Source organism: Nannospalax galili, unplaced genomic scaffold (genome assembly GCF_000622305.1).
Source record: "Nannospalax galili isolate Female #2095 unplaced genomic scaffold, S.galili_v1.0 scaffold481, whole genome shotgun sequence".
Taxonomy (NCBI): Eukaryota; Metazoa; Chordata; class Mammalia; order Rodentia; family Spalacidae; genus Nannospalax; species Nannospalax galili.
In genome coordinates this window covers 162,409-181,937 of record NW_008345609.1, presented here as the reverse complement: position 1 = coordinate 181,937, position 19,529 = coordinate 162,409, and the positions used below count along the sequence as shown (strand labels likewise).

Sequence of the window (19,529 nt, the reverse complement as noted above, 5' to 3'; positions counted from 1 at the left end):
TGAAATTCAATATCATGCACCATGATCTTCCAAAGATTATAACATTTTTATTTTGCAGTGTAATGATTACTAGTGTCACAATAAGACTATTTTTACTCGACACATAGGCAAAGCTCTTTTCCAGGAGAATCACATATACATGTAGGCTTTTACATTGCTGTCTTGCTTTCCTCTCTCTCCCTGTTTGAAGAGTAATATTCTAACAGCATTCATATAACAGTCCTACCTCATGATTCACTCCTTGAGAAATTAATCTCATTAGCTTTCAGGTTTGGGTAGAAATGCCATGCATCTGTGACTGAGATTTCTCTTTGCATTCATCCTTTCAAATTTCATTTATGTGTTAAATTTCTATGTGAATGTCAAATTCTACATGCTAAATAGTCTGTTACATCCCTGTACTTGATAATATTTCTTTTTATCCAGGTTACTTCCAGGGACACACTGAATAAAATGGAGGGAAGGAATCATTCTGTGGTGTCAGAATTTGTTCTTTGGGGACTGGCCCACTCAAAGAATATTCAGGATTTACTCTTCATGGTATTTTTGATGCTTTATCTTCTCATTACATCTGGGAATATTGTCACCATGATGTTAATCACCACTGACCACCAACTCCACTCCCCCATGTACTTCTTGTTGGCCAATCTGTCTTTTGTTGATATGTGGCTTTCCTCAGTCACCACTCCCAAGATGATCACAGATTTTCTCAGGGAAAACAAGACCATTTCCTTTGCAGGCTGCATGTCCCAGATCTTCTTTGCCCATTTCATTGCTGCAGGGGAGATGGTGCTCCTGGTGGCAATGGCCTATGACCGCTATGTGGCCATCTGCAAACCACTCCACTACTTCACCATCATGAACCTGAAACGATGCACCGGACTGGTGTTAACTTCCTGGACCATTGGCTTTGTGCATGCCATGAGTCACCTGGTGGTGATTGTGCAGCTGCCTTTCTGTGGCCCCAAGGAAATAGACAGCTTCTTCTGTGATATGCCACTGGTAATCAAGCTGGCCTGCATGGACTCCCATGATTTGGATATATTAATGAATGCTAACTGTGGGGTTGTAGCTGTAATCTGCTTTATTCTGTTGCTCATATCCTACACTTATATTCTTCTCACTGTTAGCAGAAGCTCTAAAGATGGTGCATCTAAGGCACTGTCCACATGCACTGCCCACATTGCAGTGGTGCTGCTGTTTTTTGTGCCCTGCATCTTCATCTACGTGTGGCCTCTCAACATCATCTGGTTGGACAAATTTCTTGCTGTATTTTATTCTGTTTTTACACCTCTCCTAAATCCAGCCATTTATACACTGAGAAATAAAGAGATGAAAAATGCCATGAAAAGATTCATAAACTACCACCTGGGTCCCAAAGGATATATTTAATGCTCATAAACCTAGAGTAAAAGTCTCATGTAATGATACTGCGTTTTGAAAATTGATTTAAAATCAGACAATTTAGTTTATAATTAAAATTTGTATTTGTACAGGTATAGGTTTAATAAAGTTAAGAGAATATGAAATTTACTGATCCATCATCAAAACATTGAGAATTATTCACCTGAAATCCAAATGACTGATTCTTCCCTACTGGTTATTGTTTGATCCCTTCTCCTGTGTCTTTAATAAAGCAAAATTTAACATTCAACAAAATCAAGTGTTTATCTCTGTGGATAACATAACATCATAGTAAACTTCACTTGAATATAATTTAATATGATTAAACATACACAAAGCTTTCACTCCCTTTCCAAAATGGCAGCATGATCACTTGTCCTCATCACAAGTAACTATCAAAATATTAATGCGTTGGCCGTTACTTTGTATTGTTTCCTTTTAAATCAAATTTTAGAAGTGCCATAATGAAAGTGTACAAAAACCCTATTGATACTATCTAAGTTATCATAGTTTTGAAGACAAATTTGTTCTTTAAATTATTTCACATTTCTGTAAAACTCAGGAGTACAATCTCTCTAAAGACTATGCTCATTACTTGATTAGTTAATTCTTGAATTTGTTGTAATTAATACCATGGATTATACATAAGCAGCATTTAACATATGCATTTGTAAGAATCTGTGCTCGGTATCTCCCTACAAGTTATTGGTCAAGGAGAGGACAGAGATCGTCATCTCAATAAATGCTATTGACATTGCTTTTGATTGACCCCAAAGAGATAGAAAGATCTTAGTGTTTTAGGCATGAAACACTTTGGTTGCAGGACATAGAGAAATGAACTTCAAACTGACAGTGTATTTTCCCCTGGTTAGCATTTAACATGCTGGAATGTGTAATTCAGGCTGCTCAGAAAGAAAAGACATCAGTGGTCTTAGAAAGCTCTGGAATCTGCATGCATGCCCTACCAGATATGTTTCCACTGGTACAATAGTGGCAAATTGTTATGAGGTAACCAGTAATTTTCTAAGTGGATTTCAGTCCTTTTCCATGGGAGAGAATTCATGACAGGCATTGTAAACCTCCTCAAAAGGCCAAATTTGGGGGAGTAAAATGCCTTAAGTGGAAATCAACTAGTATTAATTTGTAAAGTGGTCATGTTGTCAAACTTCCTTCTAAATATTTATGTTTACACCAATGATCTATGATAGTTTCAAACTTAGTCACAGAAGTTCCTTTTGCAGTGAATAGCAGTTAATATAGAAATACATAACTGGTCAAAGTGTTGAGAATAAGTGACTTTGAGTGCTCATCCCTAAATAGGACATCTATATCAACCCTCCCCACCAAGGTTCAGGTAGCATCATGAAAAGGGGATTAGAATTAAGAGCACGAGGATCTGGAACATTGTTATAAAATGTATTACGGGCATGACATAGCTTTTGCACTATGAACTCACCACAGCTTTGGTTACCTGTACGTAGCCCAAAAAATATTCCTCAGACTCTTTCCTCCAAAGAGCACGAGTGATGGGGAGAGCAGGGCACCCTGGGAAGAGGGGTGGAGCTTTGCCACTGGCAATGCTAGTAGAGGGAGATTGAAATGGAGAGAGGAGGAGGTGTGCAGCTTCAGGGAAAAAATGGCTGGGGTGTCCTGCCATGGAACCGAGATGGGGCATTTACAGTCCCAGGACAAGCCCCACGGCCTGCAAAAGCTAATAGAGACTGTGGGCGGGCTGGGCTAGCAAGCAATTGGAAAGGCCACAGCCAGAGCCCAGTGGTTTCTTTGTAAGTTACCGCACTCCCTACATTAAACCCAAACTAAAAATGTTTTATGTTAGTCTGTGAGCCTGGAGCCTTGGGAGGGAGCCTCCCAAGAAGGGAAAAGGAAAAAAAATTAGTGTGACACTGTACAAGACATGTACTAGATCAACTCAGTCAGTATTTCAGCATGGATTGTTGAGAGACTCTTAAGGCCCATCTCCAAGCAAGGAGCTACTGGAAGTAGCTGGCAGCTGAATGAGTAGTAGTCATTTTTCTGTGGATGTGTAGCCATTGGTAGATTGCCCTGCTCCACTGGATGGTCCCATATCCATGCACACACAGTTGAATCAATAAGGAGAGACCATGAACTCAGAAGGAGGAGGTGACAGAGTGGGTAGAGTTGGAGGGGGAAAGTGGGGGAAGATATGATCATAATGAGATGGGAAGAAAGATGGTCCCCTAAAGGATTCTTAGTCTCATTCATGAAAGAATTTAAGAATGGACTCAAACAGAAGCTTTTACAATCCTAAATCTTAAACCTTTTAGAATCTTAAAGAAAAATTCTCAGGGCAGGCAAACTGGTAATCTTGGCAGCTGCCTTGAGCAGGTGAATAGTGGGAAGAAGGAAAGAAAGCCATGGAGCTATGGAGGTTTAGAGCCTGCATGGAGGTCAGACACATGGTTAACTCGCAGCCACATGGCTGGGAGAAGGAAGCTTTAGAGAAAAAGTGAAGAACTGCAAGATGCTAGGGGCAGCCCAAAGCCTTAAAAAAAGTCATGTTTAATAAGAAAGGCATGGAGAAGAAAAGGAGAAATTACATGTTCCTGAAGAGTTCGGGAAAGCAGACAGACTTACGGAAACCTATATGGCTTTGGCTGGTCTGGAAATTCTGCTGGGATCTGAAATTGTTCCAGGCAGAAAATATTTGTTACCTTATTAAGACACCAGGTATTCTGTCCATCTATTCAGCATAACTTAAGGTGACCCTGCCTTCCTGGGAGACGTTCTATCACCAGGTGATTGACCAGTGAGATTGGAAAAGTAGGTCCTCCAACAGATAGACTACACTTTTTTATAGTCTTGACCAGTTCAATTTATGGGACTTATTGATACAATAATACATTGTATAAATGTATGAATTTTTTGAAAAACAAATAAAAATATTCTTTTATTTTTTGTAAGACTCAGGAGAGATATTTCAACAAGGTTTCCAATGAGTGAGTCACACATGTCTGTATGAGAAGCTCTGATGTAAGTAAGACATGGTGATTTCAATCTGAAGCTTAGATGTGCTGACAGCCAGGGACTCCTGCTGATAAATTCATTCATCAAAGGATTATTTCTGGGTGCCTGAGACTTGCAAGGTGCTAAGACTAGGAACTGTGGGGGAGCATCACAATACAAAACAGTCTTTGCCTTCAAGGAATTCATGGTCTAGTAGGAAAGACGAAATACATGCACATACCTGTGAGTAAAGATCTCTCAGAGTGCAGACAACAGCTGGGCAGAGGGAGTTAGTAACAGAGAGGTGCTTAGAGGATAGAGACATAGGATTTCATCCAAACCTGAAATGTAGGAAGGATTTATCATTCCCAAATACAAAACCTTATTCCTTTTGACTCTAGGTCATAAGAAGGAAAAAAGGAAGTTACCTCTAATGATGAACAAGCCAAAAGCAGACAACACTGAGAAAAAGCAGTTAACTGCCTGTTTCTTTCTTTACACACAAACCCAGTCCCAGCATTCAGCAGACTCCAGAAGGTGACAATTTGCTGCCAGATTTCACTTTTCCTTGAGGCATGCTTGGTGGCAGACTGCTGAAAAGAAATAGCCAGTGACACATTCTTCCAGGGAGCAGCTGCCTATCCTTGGGAAAGGGAGATGCTTCTCAAACTCAGGTGACCCCCAGTTTTGCAACTAGTGTGGGCAGGTTGCAGAGGTGTGACATTGAAAAGGCCATGAATATACATATCACAACCTTCTAAATATAACGTCTTCTTACTGTAACAGGAAAAGTCCCAGAGGAAGCCATGTTCATCTTCTCTTTAGTGAAATTGTTCTGCTGTGTAAAGGACTACAGGAGTTCAGTGGTCACGGTAAGGGACCTGTGATTGAAGTCACATAGGCACTAGAAGAAGATGCTGTGATTTGTCTCCATGTGTGCCCCTCATCCTCTTTCAATATTAATATGATTTGATTTGGATCCCCACTTTTCATTGAACCCATAATCTTATCTTAACAGTTATTCTTCATGATTTTTAATTATTTATTTAATAACCACATAATTAGAAGAAGCATTTTATTACAACTGCATTGACATATTCAATAACAATTTCCAGAGCTAAGATGTATCTCTTTCAAAATTGGCTATAAATTTTAGGTTTGCAGTTGAATAAATTCAGTTATACAATATTTTACTCAGTATAAACCTTATAAGACACAAAATTGAATGAGGTTTTAACCTTTAAAAGAGATCTCCATTTCATTAAGTCTGTAAAAAATAAGTACCATAAAATGATTATCCAGCATAATCAAGATGGTGTCATCAAAGAGATGCAGGAATGGTTCTATATATATAAACCAATATAGGTACTCCACAACACAAATTGACTCAAGGACAGAAACTGTATGATTATCTCAATCAATTCAGAAAAGATCTTTGAAAAAAATCCAAGATCCCTTCATGGTAAAAGTCATGAAGAAACTATGAATACAAGGACATAGCTCAACTTAATTATGGCATAATTCAACAGTGTTAAGTGGAGAAAAAAATGATGCATTTCCACTAAAATTGGTAAAAAAAAAAAAAAAGCAAGGATGTCTGTCCATTCCTTTTCAATATAAAGCTTGAAATCTTAGCTAAAGCATTAAGGCAAGTGAAAAGATAAAGGAGACACAAATTATAAAGGAAGAAATGAAAGTATCTTTATTTGCAGATGTTATATAATATATTAAAGACCCTAAAGATTCCATCAGAAAACCCTTAGAGCTAATAAACACATTCATAAACACGCAAAAAGAAATTTATCTTCCCACATACCAAAAACAAATATATTGAAAAAGAAACCAAGTAGAGAATCCCATTCATGGTGATCTCAAAAAATTAAAATATCTTGGAGTCAATCTGACAAAGGAAATGAAAAACTTGTATGATAAAAACTTTAAACATTAAAGAAAGAAATTGAAGAAGACACCAGCAAATGAAAAGACAGATCAGGCCCACCTGTTAGTCTATAGAATTAATGTTGTGAAAATGGCTATCCTACCAAAAAAAATCTAGAGACTCAATGCAATCCTTATGAAAATTTCAATGCACTTCCTCAGAGAAATTGAAAATAATCTCAAATTTTATATGAAATCACACAAAAAACTCTGGATAGCCAAAATAATCCTGAACAATAAAATAATTCCTGGAGGTAACACTGTCTATGATTTTAGGTTATGCTACAGACATACAGTAATACAATGAGTGTGGTAATGGCATAAAAATCCAGACACATTGATCAATTGAATACAATTAACAACCTGGATAAAAGTCCATGCACATATAGCCAATGAAATTTTGGGAAACAGGCCAAAGATTACATATTGGGTAAAAGAGAGCCTTAAAAAAATAGTGCTTGTCAAACAGAATAGTTGTCTGCAAAAGAATGAAACTAGATCCTTATCTCTCACCCAGCACACAACTCAACTGTAAATGAATCAAGGATTGCAACATAAAACCTGATACCCAAAATATGATAGAGGAAAAAGTATGGAAGATGCTTGAACTTTAGGCACAAGAAAGGACTTTCAGAACAGGATGCCATCAGTGCAGGCATTTGTCAACAATGGAAAAATGGGACCAAATGAAATTAAAAAGCTTCTGTATGGCTAAGAGCACCATCATTTGAGTAAAGATGCAACCTGCACAATGGGAAATACCTTTACCAGTTACATATCTGACAGCATCAGTGTTTAGAATATACAAAGGAGTGAAAAAAAAAGTAATTGCCAAGAAAACACACACATAAAAAAATAAAATAAAATAAAAATAAAACTTAGGGAAAGGAACTAAACAGTTCTCAAAAATGGCATATTTCTTTGAGAGATATTTTTTATTAAATGTTTAACACCCTTAGGGAAATGCAAATATAAATTACTTTAGGATTTCATCTTATAGCACTCAGAATGTCTAAGATCAAAAATAAAAATTGGCAACAAATGCTGGTGCAATTGTGGGGAAAGAGAAAGAATTGTTCACTGATGGTGAGAATGAAAATTTGTACATCCAGTATGGAAATCATGATCAATGTTCCTCAAAAAGCTACAAATAGATCTACCATGTGATCCAGCTATACCTCTGCCAGACCTACACACAAAGGACTCTACATTCTACTACAGAAGTGTTTGTTCATTCATGTTCATTGCTGCTGTAGTCACAATACCCATGAAATGGAAACAATCTAGGTTACCATGAACTGATGGATGGATAATGAAAACGTGGTACATTTACACAATAGAATGCTATTCAACTGTTAAGACAAACAAATTCTAAAATTCATAAGTAAATGAATGGAAGTTCAAACAATGATTCTGAGTTAGTTATTCCAGATCCAGAAAGACAAACAACTCTTATTTTCTCCCATAGCTTTGAATATTTAGAGATGTATATTTTCATTTGGACAACCTATAGAGGAAATTAGTAAGGAGCCATTAGGGGTTGTTCCAGGGGTTGAAAAATATAAATAATATAAAGAGGAAAGGGGAATAATGGCACACACCAGATTACATGGGGTATGGAATAGGAGGGTAGGCAGAGGAGGGAGTAAGGAGAGAGACTACTAACATGAAAGGTCTTTTGAAAAGGTCATATGGAAACCTACTACTGCAACTCTTTAAATTTTAACAGAAGTTTAAATGCAGTTGCCATATAAATGGCGTGACAATGCCCATACTAGACAACACAGCCTAAGAAATAAAAGTCCAATGAGAGGAATGGCTACCTCTTTTGGAGGTGGTGGCCAGGAGAATTCAATACACCCCTAACCATTACAGACTATTTCAATTTCTCTAGGCTATCCTCCAGAACTTGAAAATAGGATCATTTTGCTGAAGATACCACATACTTGGTTCTTAGTACATGGAGAAATCAAGCTGATACAGACCCAGAATCTTCATCTTTCCTGTCTAGCTTTCATAATACTGGAAGGTGCTATACATCTTATTGAAAGAGAAAACTAATCAACAATCTTTCCTAGCTGTGAAAACTTTGAGGTATTCTAAGGTCTGGCCTGGGAGATAATCCCACTGGTGCAACAGAGACACTGTTTTGGGACTACAAAAGCACTTCCTGATGGGATTTACGGCTGTATCCAAAAGATGGAACTATCAGACATAAAAATATGTCTAGTGAGTTCATGGGAAATTTATCTACATTTATGTGGCAATGTTTCCTCATCTTTTGGAGAAACAAAAAATTTGTGCCAGTGAAGCCAAATCCTAGTAGTAAGCAACATGCACACACCTTTCTTTTTCTTAATGCAAATGGACATTTAAAATGTGAATTTGAGGAGTTGGAGAAATGACTCAGTACCTAAGAGCACTGACTGCTCCAGCAGACCCAGCAGAGGGCCTTGGTTCAGTTCCCAGAACCCACATGACAGTTATCAACCATATATAACTCCAGTTCCAGGGATTCCAATGCCTACTTCTGGCCTTGGAAGGTGTTGTATGCATGGGTGCACTTTCATGCAGGCAAAACACTCATACACATAAAAATAAATAAATAAATAAACTTTAAACTGTGAATTTGAAATAAAATCTCTTACATCAGATAAAATTACATTGTAGGTCTTTCCTATGTCTTAGATTGAAAGATACTCCACTACTGCACGTCACTGTCACCACTAACTGCCAGGGAACCTTTCTTTTCTTGTATTTCTAAACGTTTTCCACATTCCTGTGTTCTGCATAATCATACCATCTCATTAACTAATTTATGCATAAGGTCTTGGACTTTTTAAATTCCAACCTAAGAAAAATGATAAAATGAAACTAATATTTGCTCAGTATTAATTTTCCCAAAATAAAGTAATGATGCTGTTTAAATAAAATGAAAAGTGTGTTAATTAATTTTACTTATCTTTAATTGGTGTGTGTGTGGCATACGGGTAGGTGATATATATGAATGAGTTGGTATGGGTATACACCTATATACATTATTGGTGACTAAAGGATTCTCTGCCTTATTTTGTATTTTAGAGACAAGGCCTTTCACTGTATCTGGAGCTAGTCTAGCCACCAGCAATCCACAATCATCCTCCTGTCATGTGACCTCCACAGCACTGACTTTTCAGGTATACGTGGCCATGCCAGATTAAAAACAATACTATTGAGGACATAAATCTGGGTCATCTGTTCAATTATATTGATCAATGTGACTGATGTTAACATCATGCTGTTTTTCTAACTATAGCACAGAGGTATAATTTGAAATTAGGGATGGTGATGCTTCCAGTTCTTTTATTCAAAATTATTTTAGCTATACAGTTTTTGTGTTTCCATATAAAATTTGAAATAATTTTCTTAAATTTTGTGAATAATTCTGCTGCAATTTTAATGGGAATTGTGTTAAATCTGTATATCACTTGTGGTAGGATGACTGTCTTCGCAATATTCATCCTACTGATACATGAGCATGAGAGATCTATCTTCTCTAGTATTTTTTTCAATTTTTTACCTCAGTGTTTGTAAATATTTTATTATATGTCTTTCACTTTCTTGGTTAGGTTTATTCTAAAATACTTTTTTAGACTATTATGAATGGGCTTGTTTCACTGATTTCTTTCTCAGACTGTTTGTTGTTGCTATATAGGAAAGTTACTCATTTTGGGGTGTTAACTTTTTATCTTGCTACATGACTGGTTGCATTTATCAGTTCTAGGGGTTTTCTGATAGTCTCTAATATCTTTCATGTATAGAAACAAATCAACTGTAAATAAGGATATTTTGACTTCATCCTTTCCAACTTTTATTTAATCTATTTCCTTTGCTTCTCTTACTGCTCAAAGTAAAACTTCAAGCACTATATTGAATAGGAATGGATAGTATGAGCATCCTTGTCTTGTTCCTGATTTTAGTGGAAATGTCCGTGCACGTACAGCCGCCTGATTTTTTTTTTTTTTAATAAAGTGGCCAAAAGTATACATTGGAGAAAGGACAGCATCTTCAACAAATGGTGCTGGTCAAACAGGATTATATACAAGAATAGAGCTAGATCCCTATCTCTCACTCTGGATAAAACTCTGCACCAAATGGATGAAGAACTTCAACATAGTCCTGATACCCTGAATCCAAGAGGGGAAAATGTTGAGTGCATAGGACAGAGAAGTCCATTCTCAGCAGGACCCTGATAACTCAGGCATTAAGACCAACAACTGGCAAATGGGACCTCACAAAACTAGAAGTTTCCATACAGCAAAGGATGCTGACATTCAAAGTGAAGAGGCAGCCTACAAAATCAGGAAAAATATTTCCAACTACACATGTGACAGATGGTTGTTGTATAGAGTATAAAAATTTTTTTTAACTTAAAAATCAAAAGACCATACACCCCAATTAAAACTTGGGACAAGAAGAGTTCTCAAAGATCAAATGCAAATGGGTGTAAAATATTTTAGTGTTCAGCATCTTAGCCATCAAGGAAATGCAAATTAAAGTTACTGTGTGATTTCATCTTACCAGTCAGAATGGTTAAGCTCCAAAGAACTGAGAAATGCTGTTGCAAGTATGCAGAAAGAGGAAAATTCTCTAACAATTGGTTTGAGTGAAAACTGAAGTAGCCACTACAGAAATTATGGTGGAGGTTCCTCAAAAAAACTGGGACTCAATCTGCCATATGATCCAGTCATACTACACAAAATACTACCCATCCTACTACAGAGATACCTGTTAATTGGTGTTCATTGCTGCTCTATTAACAATAGTCAGGAAATGGAAAGAATCTAGATGTTCATCAACTGAAGAATGAATAATGAAAATATCCTAAATTTACTCAGTGGAATATCTTTAAGCTGTTCAGAAAAATGAAATTATGAAATTTTCAGGGAAATAGATGGAGCTGGAAACAATTGTACTGAGTGAAATAACACAGAACTAGAAAGACAAGCACCAAACACCCTCTGTCAAATATAGATGGTAGTCTTGAATCAGTAGGTATGTGTGTTTCAGTTAGAAAATCCATAGAGACTAGGAGATCAATTAGGAGCCTTGTGGAGAGAGGTTTCTTGGGAGGGGTGGTATAATATAATGATATAAAATGGGAGAGGGGAGTAAAGGAATAAGGATGGTTAAATGGAGTGGTCAATAGGAGGGCAGGTTAGAAGAAGAATTATGGGGACAACTAACAATAACCACATTTGAAAAATTATATGGAAACCACTACTGTAGAAGCTTCTTAAAATATATACATGTACATATATAAAAAGGGTTTAAATGTAGTTAACCCTTTAACAAGGGAACAGTGCCCCTACCAGACACCAAAGGCTACAAATTCCAAATTAAAAAGCCCAATACCAGGAATGGATTCCCACTTTTGTAGTTGTTTACCAGGGAGTTCCCAGAGACTCTCAAACAAGGCTGGCTAATGCCTCTGTTCTTGGTTGCCCTCCAGAATTTGATGGTAAGGCCTAGTTACTGAAGCTTCTTAGTGCTGGAAGGTACTAGAGATGTTACCAGAACAGAAAAGTAATCATCAGCCTTACATAGTTGTGAATGCTGAAAGCCTCAATAATGACTGGCCTGAGAAGATATGGCCATTGCTTCAAAATGGCATGAATGTTATAGGAGTAGCTATATTATTTACTTTGTACTTTTCTGTTGCTGTAATAAAATACTATGATCAAGAAACTTATAAAAGGCAGACTTTAAGAAGAAACAGCAAACAGGGGGCTGGAAAGATGGCTCAGTGGTCAAGAGTGTAGACAGTTCTTGCAGAAGACCTGAGTTTGAATTTCAGTACCTACATGGAAGCTAAGAACCATCCATAGCTCCAGTTCCAAGAGATCTGACACCCACCTTTGTCTTCCACAGGCATTGCACAACATGGGTGCACTTACATATGTACAGGTATAGCATTTATATACATAAAAATAAAACAAAAATATAGGTTTAATTTTTAAAAAAAAGAAACAACAGAGAGAAAAACTGGAAGTCTGCAGTGTGACTCAGTTCCGACCTGCGGAAACTGCCACGAGGTACCTGGACTGGGGAGTGGGGACGTAGATGAGGCAAGCGGCAAGAGAAATGGAGACAAGACAGGGCTCTGATCAAGTCTAGTTTATTAAAGCACAAGCATGAGTTTAAATAGAGAATGAGAACAAAGGAGTAAAGAGTGAGCAATCATAACAGTCAGAACACAGGGGCCCTGACGTACTCTAAGGGAGGAATCTACTGATTAATGGAGAACAAGGCTATTTACTGGAAAAGAGAACAAGGCCATGGGCCAAGGTTCTGGGCTCCGGCTGTGAGCCAAGTTTGTGGGCCAAGGCTGTTGGCCCCGGCTATGAGCCAAGGTTGTGGCCTGAATGGAAAGGTCACCAAATCAGGTCTGCCAGCAGCCCCGAGAAATGGCTGAGCTTCAGGCTCCCAACAGCGAAGAACTTGTGTCTAACTTGGTCACAGGACATAGGGGAGGTTCTGCTACTATTATTCTGCTAAATAGATAAAGCACCAGCAATAGGCTACCCTCCTGTCTTAGGTCACTACAAGGGGGGATTCTCACGTACCCGTCTTTGACTGTCCAGTTCATCTCTCAAGGGGGATGGCTAGTAGTGCCATCATAGCAATGTGTCCCTATCAACTCATGATCCATAAGATCAAGGTGATGGTAATGGACCCGTATTGGTTTCGCAGCATGAAGAGCCTCTATTTGTTGCTTAATAAAGACCAACAGCCTTTTTACCAACAATGGCCCTAATGTAAGAAGAAGCAGGAGGATGAGGAAGGATGGAATCATGGAGGGAATCCAAGAAAGGAAAGGGGAATCCAGCTATCCAGAAGGGCTTTGATAAAAATGATGCAGTTTGTAACTGATGTTCTGCAGGGTCTGTATATTTTGTTCCACCAATCCCGATTCGTTGACATAGAAACAGCATTCCTCCTGTAAGAAAAGGCAAGTTCCCCCCTTTTCAGCAGTAATAAGATCAAGGGCCCTACAATTTTGAAGGGCAACTTGTGCCAAGGAAGTCAGCTGGCGTTGCAAGGACGCAAGGCTACTGGCTATGGATTCTATAACTTGTTGTAACTGGGAACTGAATTCCTTTGCAGTATATAGAGTATGTCCCAAGGCCCCCGCAGAAAGACTGGCAGAAACAGTAAATCCTATCCCGATAGCAAAAGGGGATGAGCACTCCTCTCTTAATTCGTGGGTGGAGTAGCCAGGCAAACTCCTCTGGCGAATACATGTTTAGTTGGGGTAAATAGTAATTAATACACAGGGTCCTGGAGAGGAAATAGTGATCTGTTGATACAGGATTCATTGCACCAGAAAGACGTAAGAGGGGGAGCATTAAGAGGTAAACTAACAGAGCAATTACTGTGACATATGAAGGAGGGGGAAATATAGATAGCAGTGATATAGCAGAAGGAAATATTTTGAGCAGGATTATGAAGTAATGGAATTGATGGCATGGGGGAAGAAGGTGCAGTGCCAGTGACAACAATGTTGAGTGCAGAGGAATTATCAACAGGGACAGCGGCTAGCAAGGGCTGAACCAGGGAGGCACACAACAAACATGATGAAGCATTGATATTAGAAAGGTTCATCAACTGTAAAGCAAAATTTAAATAATTGGGCCAAAGGGCAAGATTAAGGGTAGAGTTTGACTGTATGGCAGACTGAAGCTTAGTCTCACTCATAATAATAACCTGTCTCACTTGTTTATCAATGGTAGCAGGGACCAGCTGGCAGGAAATAGATAAAGACCTCACCGGGAGTAAGGCTAACCCATTATTACAAAAAATTTTTCCTCGAGCTCCATTCTGCCACCTGACGTCCCAAGGGTTGTTTATACAAATTGTGAATTGACCATTATCATTACTATCTGTGAGACAACTGCATCTATTATCATAAGTGAAACATGTATGAGATCTCGATTTAGAGGATTAAATAGACGGGGTGATCAGAATGACAACGGTTGTTTGACAACCCTTCACTGGACAGCGGGCAGTACCAATGGTTTGCATGTTGTCATTAGAGTGTAGGCATTCCTCCTTAACCTGGAATTCCCACTGCAACACCATCTGTGACCAAACAGAGCCAATCAGAAGGAGCAGGATGTAACAAGCGGAGGCCATTGCAGTCTGAAAGAGAACAGAGAGAAGAGAAAAACATTTCTCAGGGAGCCTAATTTTCCCTGGAACCTTGATTAGTATCTATTTACTTTACTAAACGTTCAGGTAACCAGCAGGCTGCATCATGTTGCTGTGAATAAATGCAGACAGATCCTCTGCCCCATATTAATACTGGATCCAGGCCATGCCAAAGCGGAGGCCATTGCAGTCTGAAAGAGAACAGAGAGAAGAGAAAAACATTTCTCAGGGAGCCTAATTTTCCCTGGAACCTTGATTAGTATCTATTTACTTTACTAAACGTTCAGGTAACCAGCAGGCTGCATCATGTTGCTGTGAATAAATGCAGACAGATCCTCTGCCCCATATTAATACTGGATCCAGGCCATGCCAAGAATTATCCAGGGGGTCCTTCCATTTGACCATGGCATAATGTCTTTTTGATTCTGGGTGCCAAAAGCGATCTGCAGCTGACCTACCATGAACATCTAAATTTAAAAAATTTAAAATAAAGAGTACATGATTTAATAAATTGCTGGGGGATCCCCTGGTGGGATACCATTCCCCCTTTTTTACTTTATTTAGTGTATTTTTTATAAGTAAATGAGCTCTTTCAACTATGCCTTGGCCCTGTGGGTTATAAGGAATTCCCGTTGTATGTTTTATCTGCAAGGTGTTGCAGAAATTTCAAAAAGCTTAAGATACATATCCGGGACCATTATCTGTTTTAATATGTTTCGTGGTACCCATAGTAGAGAAGCAGTGGAGCAAGTGAGCAATAACATGTTTAGCAGCTTCCCCTGTTTGTAATGAAGTGCAGAGAAGTCCACTGAAAGTATCAAACATGAATATATTTAAATTTGCCAAAATCTTTGTAATGAGATACACCCATTTGCCAAAGCATGTTAGGGACAAGTCCTCTAGGATTGACTCCTAGATGGGGAACAGGAAGGAAAGTGACACAAGTCTTACATTCTTTAACTATTTGTCTAGCTTGTTCTCTGGTGAGTTTAAACATTAATCGTAAGGAAGCCACATTAAGATGATGTAACTCATGAGCCTGTTGAGCTTGAGCAATGTTAGAAGGAGTAGCGATAGAAACAAGTTTGGTGGCTGCATCGGCGACCTGATTGCCGGACGTTAAAGGCCCTGGAAGATTAGAGTGTGCTTGAATGTGTCCTAAGAAGAATGGGGCTGCCCTCTGGCGTAGGAATAGTTTCTAAAAGAGGTACAGCATGAGCTATATATGCACTGTCAGTGTATATATTAAGAGGTGTATCAGGGAACGTAGAGAAAACTGATATAATGGCAGACAGTTCCACTAGTTGTGCAGAAGTGCTGTTGGTTTGAAACTGCACAACCTGATCATTCCATGTATAAGCTGCCATGCCATTGGAGGAACCATCCGTAAAAACTAACAAGGCAGTAGGTAAAGGCTGCTGGCTAGTAATGCATGGAAAAATGAAGGTATGCAGATGGAAAAATTGAATGAGCTTGTCAGGTGGGTAATGATTATCTAAAATTCCTAGGAAATTAGCACAAGCTATTAGCCAAGTTTCTGAGTTTTGAAGTAACCAGTTAATATGATGCTTGGTATAAGGTTGTACAATATGAAGAGGTTCCACTCCAAAATATTTACGACTGTGGTCCCGACCAATAATCACCAAGTCAGCTACTGCATCATAATATGGAAGCAATACCCTTTTGGGGGAGGCAGGTAAATGTACCCACATAATAGCATGATCAGGTTCTTGCCAAAGAAGACCCATAGGTGATAGGTGAGTATTAAACATCACAAGCCATAAGGGCTTGCAATAATCTATATTGGTAACAAACTGATTAGCAATTGCTTCCTCAACTCTACATATGGCAACTCTGGCCTCCTCAGTAAGTTTTCTGGGTGAGGTTGGATTTGTATCCCCTTTAAGGATGTCAAAAAGGTGCTTTAAATGTCAAAGAGGGGCTTCAAGTCACCAGCAGTCAATTTCAAATAAGGACATAGCCAATTAATGTCACCCAATAGCTTCTGAAAATCATTCAAGGTTTGCAATTTATCAAGCCTAAGAATAGCCTTTTGATTAGTTATCTTTTGTCCATCGATCTGAAAAACTAAATAAGAATAAGGATCTTGCATTTGCATCTTCTCAGGAGCAATTTGCAAACCCGCATCCAATAAATCAGATTTTAACTGAGCATAACACTGTAACACCTCTTCCCCTGATGCTCCTGCTATTAGGATATCATCCATATAATGAATTATATACATGGATGGCCAAGCATTTCTGGTATTTTGAAGAGCTGCGGCTACAAACTTCTGACAAAGGGTAGGGCTATTGGCCATTCCTTGAGGCAAAACCTTCCACTGGTATCTCTTCATAGGTTCTGTAAAATTAATAGAAGGAAGGCTAAAAGCAAAGTGTTTATGATCCTGAGGATATAAGGGAATAGTGAAAAAAAAGTCCTTAAGATCTACTATTATCTTAAAGTATCCTTGTGGTATGGCAACTGGCGAAGGCAAACCTGGCTGTAAAGTTCCCATGAGGACCATGGTAGCATTGACTGCTCTTAAGTCTTGCAATAATCTCCATTTTCCTGACTTCTTTTTAACAACAAATATGGGTGTATTCCATGGAGAACAAGTCTCTTCAATGCGCCCTACCTCAAGTTGTTCCTGCACCAAATGAGTGGCTGCTGCCAACTTCTCTGCTGTAAGCGGCCATTGATCTACCCAAACCAGATCGTCTGATCGCCAGGTTATACGATCCACATAGTTTGAGGGTGCAGGGTCGTCAATAGCCACCATCATAAATTTCCCAAGCCTCGCTTTTCGTTTTGGCCTTGGATTGGTAACGGAAACAATCCTCCATCCTCTCTTTTTCCTAATCCCCTGCCAGGGTTATAGCCCTGAGCAAGCATCTATGCAGTAACAACATCGTTTGGACTACACATCACAATTTTCATTTGCGAAAGCAAATCTCTTCCCCATAGGTTTACCGGTAAATAAGGAACTACAAAAGGCTTAATCAAACCAGAATTATTCATGGAGTCCTTCCAAGTGAGAAATTTTAAACTCTGTTTTGGGTTATGGCTCTGTCTTACACCTTTTAAATTAGTCAAAGTCTCAACTGTGGGCCAGGCTACAGGCCTGGCCTCAGCAGAAATAATAGTAACATCAGCTCCAGTATCGATGAGACCATCGAATTTCTTTCCATCAAGCCATAAATTCAACGTAGGTTTGTTTTTTTTTTTTTCAAGAAATTTATCCTAAACACTTTATTATTGAGACAATAGAAAATAACATTGAAAGATAACACTGTCACTTTAGAAATTTGAGACAGGAAAAATCTTCAACTGTAAATAAAGCATTTTAATTTTTACAATTGATTTTTATGGTAATGAAAATATCTCTCCTCCTTGTTATTGGACGTTTAAGAAAAAATTAATGAACATAAATCTTTTGATATAAAAATGCTAATTTTTTCCCTTGAGTCACAGTCTCACTATATAGCCCGACTGGCCCTGAACTCAGGATGTATCCAAAACTGACCTGAAATTTGCAATTCTCCTGCCTCAGCTTCCTGAGTAAACAGGTCTGTGCCACCAGGCCTGGTTACTTAAAGTTTGCTTAGACAAGTAGGTCTTAAGTTCCCTTAAGGGGGAAATGTCCTGAATCAACACATCGTGATCAGCTCTGAAGTCTATGAACTAAAACAGCAATCAGTCTGGCAAGTTATGTCCAATGGTGCAGTAGTGGCATGAATATTATGGGAGTGACCAACTACTCTTTAATTGCATTTAAGGTCCTCTTCATAGGATGGAGACCATACTTGACATTGATATCAGGCTTAGGAACCTGTTGTACTCTCACTTTTTTTTTTTTTAGAAGAAGCATTTAATTACAACAACATTGACATATTCAGTAACAATTTTCTGAGCTAAAATGCATCTGTTTCAAAATTGAGTATAAATTTTTAGGTTTACAGTTAAATTATTACAGTTATACAATATTGTACTCAGTATAAACCCCATAAGACATAAAATAAAATGTTTTAACCTTTAAAAAGATCTCCATTTCATTATTAAAATACACAGTTTCATACAAAAAACTAATTTTTAATGTAATTGACATTAAGATGTTTGCACATGCATTTCTAATCTCTATATATCTGATTATTACTAGTCACAGTCAGTTACTTTCTGAGCTCCTTGGCATCTGAGCATGGATATGAAGTTTTCAGATTTCAATGGTAATGTTTTTCACATCAAATAATTATTGAGCAAATTTTTATGCTTTGAAGAATTATTATTGTTTTAATCATTTAAATTTTTTTTTAATTTTATTCATTCCAAGGCAATTGACATTGAGACGTTTTCACAAGCATTTCTAATCTCTATATACATGACTATCACTGGTCACAGTCGCCCACCTTCTGAGCTCCTCGGCATCTGAGCATGAATACAAACTCGTCCAATAGACAGCTTTCCTCTCGCACTAGAGGCTCCATACTCTGCCATCCCTGTCACTGTCCACTGTGTTGTCAGCACCCTCATCCATTCCCCCCTGTCTGCCCTTCTAGTAAATCTAGTCAGCCAGAGGTCCCTGTTCCAGGAGGATCAGCTGTTCCTCATCTACGGCAATCCATTGTCAGTATTCCTTTGGATAGAACTGGGGTCTGTTGTTCATTTTTCCTGTAGTATGTTGGGTTACTGTCAGGAAGAGCCTTTATCTATCCTGGCCAACAACTCGACTGAAAGTATCGCCTGCCTGGCTTTGCTGTTTGTCAAGAAACTTTTAGTTATAAATATATATGCTCCTAGAATATTATGTTGGCCCCTTTAATCTTTAGTTGTACTTCCCTTTGGGTGTTTAAGGACATACCATTGGACCAGATAAACTGATTTGTGTTCACTCTTGAGGTAGTTAGAGGATCTGCTCCTCAGGGGTCCCATGGGCTTGAGAGGAGCCCCTGGCTCCTTTCTTTTACCAGTTCCATCTATGTGAAGATAAGTCAAAGGTCCTGCTCGACCATTGT

The 19,529-nt window shown here is 38.4% G+C and overlaps 1 protein-coding gene across 1 annotated transcript; it reads left to right on the top strand.

Annotated features, from left to right (window-relative positions):
* Window positions 1–450: 450 nt before the first annotated feature.
* On the top strand, window positions 451–1,392 carry LOC103741029 (olfactory receptor 4K14-like). The gene has a single exon (XM_008841721.2). The coding sequence runs from the start codon at window positions 454–456 to the stop codon at window positions 1,390–1,392; it is 939 nt and encodes a 312-aa protein (XP_008839943.1). The 5' UTR covers window positions 451–453.
* Window positions 1,393–19,529: the final 18,137 nt, after the last annotated feature.